We start from the raw sequence: 11,718 nt of genomic DNA, 5'->3' as shown, positions 1-11,718 counted from the left end.
CTGCTTTTTTTGTTGTTGTTGTTTAGCTGTGCCCTGTCCCCAAAGGTGGATTCTACAGAGACAGGCAGGTTTCCTTGAGCTGCTGTGAGCTCCACCCAGTTCCAGCTTCCCAGCGGCTTTGTTTACCTACTTAAGCCTCAGCAATGGCGGGCGCCCCTCCGCCAGCCTCGCTGCTGCCTTGCGCTTAGATTGCAGACTGCTGTGCTAGCAATGAGGGAGGCTCCGTGGCCGTGGGACCCTCCCGGCCAGGTGTGGGTATAATCTCCTGGTGTGCCCGTTTGCTTAAAGAGCAGTATTGGGGTGGGAGTTACCTGATTTTCCAGGTGTTGTGTGTCTCAGTTCCCTTGGCTGGGAAAAGGGATTCCCTTCCCCCTTGGGCTTCCCAGGTGAGGCGATGCCTTGCCCTGCTTCAGCTCTTACTGGTCGGGCTGCAGCAGCTGACCAGCACCGATTGTCCGGCACTCCCTAGTGAGATGACCCCAGTACCTCAGTTGAAAATGCAGAAACCACCGGTCTTCTGTGTCGCTCGCGCTGGGAGCTGGAGGCTGGAGCTGTTCCTATTCGGCCATCTTGCTCCGCCCCCCCGTTTATTCATTTTCTTAGTGGTATCTTTGATGAGCAGAAAGTTTTAAAATTTGATGTTCAGTTTATAAATTTTGTGTTATACAGTTTATGCTTTTTATTTTCTGTCAAAGCACTCTTTGCCTACCCTAAGTGGCAAAGATATTCCCTTGCGTTGCCTTTATGGATTACTTTTACATGTATAATTCATTCTGAATTAATTTTGGTTTATGGAATAAGAGGGATTGAGGTTATTTTTTTTCCCCACAGGGATATCCAGTTGTTTAGAAACCATTTGCTACATACTTTCCTTTCCTCATTGAGTTGCTCTAGCAGCTTTGTTGAAAGTCAATTGACCATATATGTATGGTCTGTTTCTTGACTATCTTTATGCTTTATGCGGGTACTACAGTGTTGATTACTGCTGAAATTTTGATAGGGATTGCATTAATATATCAGTTTAGGGAAAATGGACAAGCAGCTTCCCATCCATGAACATGTTACTTCTTCCATTTATTTAGGCATTTGATTTCTCTTAGTGGTGTTTTGTGCTTGTCAGTGTAGAAGTCTTACATATACTCTATTTGGCTTATCCAAAGCATTTTTTGTGCTGTTGTTAATGATAATTTCTTAAAATTTTCTTCTCTGTTTGTTGCAAGATTTGCTGATTTGTTAATTTTGAGTCTGTTGCTTCCAAGACACTTAACTTTTTCAACTCCAGCAAAATGCATTTCAGTTTAGTACTGAAAGAACATGGAAGTCAGTTAAAATAAATACACTTTGCAACATTAAATTTATAACATACCTATTCTGTTAATTAAGGAGTATCAGGATTCTCTGTACTTGATTGATGAATGTTGTTGTCCTCAGAGCTCCCTGTTTGATTCAGGTGGCATTTTTTGAGACTATAAGGAAGTCCATGCTTTTTTTTTTTTTAATGGCTGTTTCTGGTTCCTTAATTAGATAGTAAGCCCCTAGAATACACAGTGCTTTAGATTACATCTGTCTTTTATTTGATAAGTGAATGAATGAATTGGGACTAGCTTTGGGCTCTCAAGAGTAGGAAGGTTTTTGGCTAGTGGGGAGTAAAAGAAGTTAAGGGCAAGAAATAAGATTTGACAACAGAAGGAAAATGAATGTGGTCTTTTAGGGTGATAATGAGTCTACCTCCCACAGGATAGCTCAGATTTAGAAATAGTAGGAACAAAATTAACATACACTTTGAGATCAGAAACCCTTTAAACCTAGGATTAGGGGCTTGTTTTCCCATTGGCAATAGAGAAAATTTCATATTTTAAGAATGTGTGTAATGACACCATTTTATGAGTAACCCTTGTAATTAAAACAACTTCTTAACACATTCTAGTGTCTTACATTCCAATTGTAAATCATAGATATATTTGGACTGGGTTTTAATTTCTCATAGGTGTAAAAGCAAACTATCAGAAACTTGGGTGGTTTCAAATATTTATTCTTTTATAGTTCTGGAGAAGTCCAAAATAATTATAACCAGGCTGAGTTCAAAGTGTTGGCAGCGCTGCACTCCCTCTGGAGGATCTGATGGAGAATCCATTGCTTGTCTTTTCCAGCTTCTGGAGGCTGCAAGCATTCCTTGGCTTGTGGCCACTTCACTCCAGTCTTCAAGGGCAGCATTTTAGACCTCTCTCTGCACTATCTTGAATCACCTTCTCTTCTGTGTGTCAGCTCTCTCTCTGCCTCTTTCCTCTAAGAACACTTTGAATACATTTAGGGTCCAACCAGATAATCCAGCAAAATCTTCCCATTTCATGAACTACAATGTAATCGTATCTGTGAACTCCCTTTTTCCAAATAAAGTGACATTTACAGGTACCAGATACTGGGACCTGATATATTTGGGGGCCATTATCAGCCTACCACAGACAGTTATTCCTTTTCTTAGACCTTCACTTTGCTCTGAAAGTTGCTGTCAAAACACATTGGACTAAGGCTTTAAAGCCTCCCAAATTATATACTTATTTTCTTGCTATATTTGCAATTTTTTAATGGAGTGTACCCATTAAATAAATGTCATGGAATCTGAATAGACTTAAAGCCTCAGATGGTGAGCCTGTTGTATCAGTTACTAATCAGAAAAATAACAAATTAGGGAAAGAGATTGAATTGTACTTTCACTATCATTGAGCTGATTTGTGACTCATAATAAAATTTAGTATTATTTTTTAGTTTAGGGCATCCAGGAATTAATTCCTGGTTTTATAGGGCTTTCTTGGTTAGGCTTGTACATGATCAGGCCTAACCTCTTCTATTCATTGTACCAAGTAGACTTCCTTTATTGGCCCATGAGAAATTACCTACCTTTTGATCTTTACTCCTACTCTATAGCTACAAATTTAGAACAAGTTCTCCAGGGCCTTAATGCTTGTGACATACTGAAATTAAGAGTTTTCTCATGTAAATGTATCATAAATGTATCATGGCCTATTTGAATATGTTACATATAATAACATTTAGTTATACTAAGCTTGTTAGACAAATCTTTGTGTAGTGTTAGAGGAATGGGTCAGCTAGAGAACTTTAATGCAGCCAACTCCACTTTGGCTTAGGGATATTTCTTGAATATCCCAACTTTAGAGATTGCCAAAACCTCAGTATAGAAATAACTTTTATAAGCCTCATTTAATAAATCATGGGCAAAGAAGATGAAACAATAGAACCTTAGTTTCCTTTTCTTCAGTACTTATATTAGTTTAAATACCTAAATGTTGATAACTGATAGATTTAATAGGAAGAGAATTAGTTTGCCAAAGGGAAAATGGAAGCCTAATCCTCGTTGTTTGCTCTAGAATCTTTCTCCCAGCCTGTATGATGTTTACCAGGTTCTTCTGTGTAACCAAATACCAGAATAGCGTTTGCTGTGCTAGAGAGCATCTTCAGCAGTGTGGAGAAGTTCATCATGAATATGAATCTATTTTTAAAATAGTCTGTGATTTAATTAAAACTTACATACTTTACAAATTCTAGATTGAGAATTGAAGTCATTTTGCTTCATGGTACTTGACACAACTTACTGAGTGACTTTGGCCTTAGCAATTTAGATAATAAATGACATGGTACTTGCAATTTTTTTTGTGCTCCTGATAATGTCTGCAAGGCAGTCAATGAAATAATTGAAATTACTGCACCATTAATTGAGGAATATATGAACCAACCACACCGATGAGTCATGAAAGGTACATATGGTTATTTGCCTGTTTTATTGTAAAAACTTGGAAAAAAGAGTAAGACATTTAAAAAAAAACTATTCTACATCAAAAGGACATTCCTAAGTTGACTTTTTGAAATTAAAGTATAAAACTGTCAAAGTAATTATTGGATAAATACTATCTTTTAACGATAGATTCATTTTCATGATGAACTTCTACACACCACTAAGGATCCTGTCTAGCACAGCAAACGCTATTCTGATATTTGGTTTCACAGAAGAACCCGGTAAGCATCATACAGGCTGGGAGTTCCTTATTTACTTGAAAGTAAGAAAATTTACATATCTGAATATGTGCTGTTGTTACCCCCAGATTGTTTCACTGACATGTCTCTAAATTTATATAATCTTTTCCCATTTGTTGGGAGATTGCTGAAAAGCAAATGACATATTGATCCTTTCAGAACTGTTAGATGAAAAGAGAAGGGAGAATCACAGAGAACACAGAAGAAAAGGAAGGAAGGAGATATGGGAAGTGATGAAAGAAGTGATCCTACTGGATAACTATTTAGTGAGCTACATGTACATCAGCATTTGAGAATTTATGAATTGGCATAAAGCTTCCTGTTTTTGACCTAGTAGTATAAAGAAATTACTGCATATTGAAAACAAAATTTTAGACTTTTAGAAAATTCACATAAGAAAGATTCTGCGCGATGGCTCAAGCCGCTGTAATCCCAGCAACTTTTGGAGCTGAGACGGTGATTACGAGGTCAGGTAATCGAGACCATCCTGGTCGTGGACACGGTGAAACCCCGTCTCCTACCTAAAAAATATATCAAAAAACTAGCCGGGCGAGAATGGCGGGCAGCCTGTAGTCCCAGCTAAGCTCAGAAAGGCTGAGGCAGGAGAATGGCGCGAACCCGGTAAGTGGAGTCTGCAGTGAGCTGAGATCCGGCACTGCAACTCCATCCTGGGGGAACAGAGCAAGACTCTGTCCTCCAAAAAAAAAAAAAAAAACAAGAAGATTTCTAACATGAATTAATTTACATCTAAGTGTTTGAGTTCTTTACAGTTATTTCTTACAAATCTAGCCTAGAATAACCAGTTTTTAATAAAAATGTATGCTTGAGGATTTATAACTTTATAATCATCAGGGCTGGGGAAGAAGATGAAAGTTGTCATGTTTATAATTAGATATATTTTTATTTAAAATTATGATTGTATAATTTCATAAGAAAGACCTAGTGGTCCATTGTATAATGCTATCTATAGGTAAGCACATTGTGTAAGGAAAGCTTCATACTCTGCCTAGTTCGTGCTCTTCCTGTTTCATGTCCTGCTCGTCTGCACGTACCTGTTGCTATTTGTGTTAGTCATCCTCTCTAGGTAAATTGTCCACGAGACCAAGGATTCCATGAACAAATTATCCAGAAAATGCTGTCTTTGCACGTTGTGACAGATCATATCACTGGTGGATTTATAGCTTCTCCAGTGGTCTAATTAACCTGGCAGTTGTCTCCTGTGTCCAACACTGTTGTCTCATTGCCTTGGCATTTAGTTTTTATCTTCTCATTACCTTCTTAACTAAAGCTCAGATTTACAATTTTTTTAAATGTAACCCCCCTCAGCTCTCTCTACTCACTCCCTCCCACCCTTATTTTTGATTGGCAGTATCATCCAGATAAACAAAGTACAGATGTATCAGCAGGAACAGTGGAGGAATGTGTACAGAAGTTCATCGAAATTGATCAAGCGTGGAAAATTCTAGGAAATGAAGAGACAAAAAGAGAGTATGATTTGCAGCGGTGTGGTAGGTACTTGTGTTGAGGAACCACAGCACATCAGCAACTCTTAGAAGCACACTCTGCAGCCATTCCTGGGGAGCATTTTCCAGCATTTGCTCCAAGTGTTATTGCCTTTATTCCTCCCCTCCATCACTGTTTTTAATTATGCCCTATTATTAGCAGTGATTATTGTGTATCCATTGAGAAGTTAAGAAAACTACTAGGATGTGGCTTCTTGTGAGGCCTTGAAAGCTATTTTTTATTACATTTGAAAACTTTAATTACAGATTCCTAATTAATATGCTTTATGTGTATAAAAACTTCTTTTTATTAAAATAAATATGTATGGATTACTATTTTAATTATAGTACTTTGAAGACTATACAGTATAAATGACAATCCAAATGAAGATACTATATATAAGATGACATAATAAAGCACCCTGCTATCTTTGAGCTCATTTTAGGCTGAGTTTCATGATTACCTTCAGGATAAACTATTCCTTATGATTGGTATAAATGATATTTTAGGAATGCAGATTACCTAAGCATTTTAAAAGTCATTTCTTTTATGCTTTTAGAAAATAGCTTCTTAAAACAGTGACAAGCTGTTGTGAGAAAGAAAGAGAGAAATGTAGGTCAGGTTTGTCACACATGGACTGCAGTTACACAAAGTGATAGGCTGTCTTTCAGCACTGGCCTAGGGACAGGAGTCCCTCAGCCTTGTGTTTGAACCTTCAATCTGCACTCCACATGCTAATGGGAGGAGTCAATAATCAGTTACAGCCCGAGGGGAAAACACTCAATCGCTCTCTCCAATAGCACATCAGGCTCAGCATTGACTAGGATGTGTTGATAAAAGCTGACTGTCTCTGTAGTTGCTTATTGAATCCCCTCCCATGCCCTACAGTAGCACACCATCAGATCTCACAAGATGATTTTGAGGCTTTGTTAGCACTAAGGTTATCAAAATTTGATTTGAGAAGCAAGCCTTTATTTTTAAAACACAGCATTATAAGATGAAGCCAGTGACATTTGCAAGACATCCCTATTTATTTTCAGAGGGATTTCTACCAAAAAAAAATTGTTTCTTAAAGGCTGTGTGTGATACTTTTGTGTGGAAAGACTTGAACTGTTTATCTCTACTGGAGTATTTGTTTGTAAGACTGACTTATTTATAGTACTAATCAGCTCTAAGGCCACACTACTTTTAAAAGACTGATGAGCTTAATTTTTCTTAAATATTAAGAACCTGATGAGTATACCTTTGCAAATAATTTGGATTAATTTTCAAAAATGGCTTGAATATTGGGTTCTGCTTTTGCTGGGTGCATAATCAGCATCTGTCTATTTATTTTTTAAGTGTGTTTGTACTTCTTGCAAAAGAATGTAGAAATGGCTTCATTTGATGATAAGTTCTACCCATAGGTGTCTTTTTAACCTTGGTTAACGTAATTTATATGAAAGAATTGAAACTAATGCACATGAATGTGTTGTGTGTTAGAAATGTATGTTCCTAAAGCCACTACGCTCTACTGGAGATGATGATTCTTTCATGTGTTTTTGCACATCTTTACTAGTCTCTAGTATATCGGATGCCAGTTTGCTTGAGATAAGAATAATTCACACAACATTGTACCCTAAAGAGTATAGGGTATATACTTTCAATGTCACTCTACATTTTTGCCACTCCACAACCTATGTACTATTAAGAACATATTAGTGAAGTTGACTAGAAGCCTGCTTTCTAAAGAGAAAGAGGTAGGGAGGGATCACGAATCATAAAAATATTTTCTCAAGAAGCTACAGGTTGGGGTAGGCCAGAAACAGAAAGAAATAGGAAACCAGGTTAAAAGTGAGCATAGAATTGCATGAAGGAAGGTTTGAGAGATGTCAGAAGACAAATAATCACCATATTCATGACTTTTTCATTGTCTTCGAAAGGTCCTTAGAACTGTGGATTTCTTTTGAGCTTTGAGTCCTACTTTTAAGCTCTTAATGGAAGCACCTGTGGCCTGCTGTGTCACAGGGTACTCCTGTAGGTCATAGATGAGGTCACAATGAAGTTTAGACAAACTAAATACTGTGAGAGTTGGACCTGATTCATGATTCAGATAAATAGTTTGGAATTTATACAATATCAGTTTGCTCTGCAAGTTTTTCAGGCAGCATATTTACTGAATTCAGCTGTTCTAGAAGGACAGCTTTTCATGACACTTTAGTACCTCAGATTTAAGTACTAAGTATTTCCTCCTTTACCAGAGGCTCCAGATACTGAAATGACTTTGTTTCAATTTTCAATGGAGTTTGACTTACTGTTTAGGTAAGAAGAGTATCCAAATATAATTGCTATTTTAAGCCTTTCATACCAGAGCTATTTTCAAAACTCTTGCAATAAACCTACTTTCATATTGTTATTTCTTTTGAATACTGTTATTAATTTTTTTCTTCTTGACTCAGCTTCAGTAAAATGACTCCTCAAAAAAAAAAAAAGGAAATGAACTTGAACTTCTCTAAGAGTGAGGATTTAGGTTTGCTGGAAGCAAAACCTTTGAGAGTAATATTTTGTTAAAGACCAGGATAGGTTACCGAGAGAGAGAGTTTGTTATAACCAGGTCAAAGCACTCTTTTTTTCTGTGTCACCCCCCGAAGACATGGAAATAGCTTTGTTATACAGAACTCTTTTTACGTGTGGTGATAGTTCATTGTAAACCTTTCTTTTCATAGGGTGTGCGTTAAATATGTTTGTTTCCTGCCCACCATTAACTTGCAGTGTAAAATAAAATTGAGCTCTGTAATACTTGGGAAGGAGGTAGGAAATGCTTTATTAGCTGATCTTGAATGCTTTCTCATGTTTCGCAGCTCCATGTTGGTGCTCTGTCTTAAAGAAAGCCTCATCAATATCGCCCACAGCCATATTTATCTAAAAGATAATTTAAAGGAACACTTGACATCCGTATTTCTTTGCTTCTCAAAAGAAATGATCAAATGTATTCTTTCCAATAAAGAAGAAGTAATACTCCAGGGCAAATAACCTAAAGTATTGCACATATGTTTTTTTCTCCCTCATTCCTACTTGTATATGCTTAGTTGACATTTTAGGGTAATGTTGGCCAGGCTGAAGAAAAGTAAATTTAAGAAAAAGATGAGTAATAATTAGTTCCCAGAGATTATACATTTTGAAAGCAATGTTAACTAGTGAATTTAATCAATTAGTTCTAGTTGGCATATTTACCTTATTGCTTCTGAGGATGCCTCCAAAGGCTGCTTCCAGTGTTCCCCAGAAAGACATGTAGTTATTCAAGATTAGGCTTTGCATTTCAACCAGATGAGCACTTTGGAAAACCCTTTCAGGATTTATAAAATGTTCACATGAATAATACCTGTTGAGTAGATTTTGTTGCCTTTTTAAATCTTGTGGGGAGTTGTCCTTATATATTAAGCACATTAAAAACACATCAGAATTATATCATGGGAAAATAATGGTTGCCATGATTCAATAGCTTTGTAATGTGAAAGTCACAGATCCCTGATGTCTTAGTGGCTCTATAGAGTGACACAGCTTATGAGTTAAGTACTTCTCTGTGATCTGAAGAGTAGCAAACCTTCAAATACAGTTAATCAGATTAAATAATGTTTAAAAGAATAGATTGTGTTTGGAATCCTTGCTGATACATTATTTTATATTAGGATATATCTTAGTACTCTGTTAGTGAATTATTTTGGTAAGGTGGAACCTTCACTCTACATAATTGGATACCCAAAACAGCGTGGCTCAGAGGGGATTGGGCCAGGTATTGTAAAGTGAGTGTGCCTTTGCTCAAAGCTAATCAACTGCTCTGCTTAGGTAGATACAAGAGGTCATTTCTGGTTTGTATTACACAATTTACTCCATCCCTTCATTACGATAAATATTTGGAAAGATAAGCAAATAAATGGAATGGAAGATAAGCAAATCTTAAAACAAATGAGGAACATACCTTAAAACCCTACCAACATGTGTCAGATAAATCAACATGTAATTTCTTAAACTCAAAATAAGAACCCTTCCTGAAAAGCATGTTAATGTTATAGAAACTCCGTAAGAGGGAAATATGTAGATAATATAAATTTTGGTTAACTGCTAGGAATAATAACTTAAGGCCAGTGGATATTTGTGAAATTGTGTCCTACAGCTAACCCTTACAAAATACTTGAATTAGTGAGATTAGGGACCATTTATGGTCATAATATTTCCATTTGATTTTAGGAATTTCAAAATTGGTTGTAAAAATTTGCTTCAGGTAAAATGTGGAAGATAAGCATCGGGGGTATGTTTTTTTGGTGACCGATTCTGAGAAAAATAAGTATGTGAAATGATGCAGAAAATCCATCTCGACAGTTGGGGACTGGCTTTATCTTGAATGGGAGAAGACAGTATAGATAAAACTTTCTGTGCAGGTTCCCTCGCCCCAACTTACTTGTTGCAAGATGACTACTCACACTACTTGCTGCTTTTACTTGAATGCAAATAACTGTGCAATGAAAATGTATTTTAGGATCATTTTTCATTGGTTTTGAGTAAAAGTTTGGCTACTTTCAAATAATGCTATAGAAACCTATGGGCAAGATTATAGTTATAATTCTGGGACACTTGAACAGACTTGAGAGTTCTGATTTAATAATGGAGAAGTCTAAGATTTTAGGAAGTTTTGTTTCCAACTTTAACCTCTCTCCCAACTTCCACTTAGTTACTTGACCCAATTGAAATCAGTGGGTCCAAAATCAAGACTGACCGAGTCACCTTTCTTATTTTTTCCTCAACCTTGGTTTCATATTACACTCTGTTTACTTCTACTTTGCTCCAGTTACAGTCAATGAATCAGAAATGGCAGTTGACATTTGTTCTTTTTTAATGTTGTTTCCCCTGTGTGAGCTTTTATTCTCACAGCTACCACAGTAGTCCATCCCCAGATTATAAAACATACCCAGATTATTTCCATAGCCGCTAAGTGGCCTTCCATTCTCTATTACTGCCTTCTCCCACAGTACTTTACATTTTGATTGATCTAGCAGCTTTCTTTATTCTCACACCTCTATTTAAGAACATTTATAACTCTACACCCTCCCAAAATAACACCTACCCATTCACCTGGAATTTAAATGGGACAGAAGCTTTTAAAGCTTGTCCCTGCTATTTTTTCCGACTTATTACCTATTTCAAACCTAATGTGAATTTTGTCCCCTGGTCCATTTAGGGACTCCCAGACACACATCTGTTTATACTGTTTGTTATTAATCAGAACCACCCTCCTGTTCTGATTCTTATTCTTTGTTCAAGGTTCAACTTAGGTCCTTCCTAAGGAAGGACCTGGGACAAAATTCCTGGGATTAGGATGTGTAATCTCCCCTACCCCCAACTCCCTACCACCCACCAGAGCCTTCTGGTGTTCTAATCCGTCATTATTTGTGCCCTCTGAACTAAAACCACAGAATTATTTTGAACTTTTTTTCATCTGGTTCCTATCATTTGGTTCTATGTTTGATATTTTGGAAGGACTGAATAATTATATAGGCTGTGACTTTGATAAAAATGAGTCATACAATAGCAAAGTACATCAGACTTCAACATTTTTAAATCCAAAGTCAAGAGTTGCTTTCCTACACTGTGGTACTTGAGGTATTTTCTCCTACTAATAATGGATTGGTTTTAGTCATTTTCTCGTGGTCTGGTATAGATAGTTCAACACAAACACAGAGATAACAGTAGTTTAAAAGTAACTGTCATTTTTATTAAGCAATAGAACTGTGGTAGTTCTTTTAAACATTGTTTAACAACCTTGTGAGAAAGATATTAATATCTGTTTTTCAGAGAATATCTGTTTTTCAGGTTTAGTAATTTGACTAAGGTCACATAAAGGTAGTTGGTTGAGGGGAATTCAAAGCCATTTTTTCTCAATCACTATTTTGTATGAGTTGTGTACAATCTACTATTTGTAGTTCCAGATAGTCACGTACGAGGGATATTTGAGGGTCAGAACAAGAGACCAGGCCTACTTCTGCTCTTTTATGTGTTTTCTAGTGAAGCAGAAGGAAATCAGTTTCTGGGTTTCATTTGGTACCTTCAGTGAACACTGGGTTTACCTACAGTTTATAAAAGCTCCACAGTTACTCAACTTCATAATCAGGTTCCAAGTTTATAGTTTTT

At 36.7% G+C, this 11,718-nt stretch overlaps 1 protein-coding gene across 1 annotated transcript in view; it reads left to right on the top strand.

The window, feature by feature from the left end:
• DNAJC24 (DnaJ heat shock protein family (Hsp40) member C24) overlaps positions 1-11,718 on the top strand; it is a 66,258-nt gene that overhangs the window by 44,066 nt on the left and 10,474 nt on the right. Inside the window, 1 exon segment of the mRNA XM_017885760.1 lies at positions 5,420-5,558. Within this exon segment, the coding sequence (XP_017741249.1) occupies positions 5,420-5,558 (139 nt within the window).

Source organism: Rhinopithecus bieti, unplaced genomic scaffold, assembly GCF_001698545.2.
Source record: "Rhinopithecus bieti isolate Rb0 unplaced genomic scaffold, ASM169854v2 scaffold_13558, whole genome shotgun sequence".
Classification (NCBI taxonomy): Eukaryota; Metazoa; Chordata; class Mammalia; order Primates; family Cercopithecidae; genus Rhinopithecus; species Rhinopithecus bieti.
Note: the sequence above shows the minus strand (reverse complement) of the source record. Positions and strands in the feature narration are given on the sequence as shown.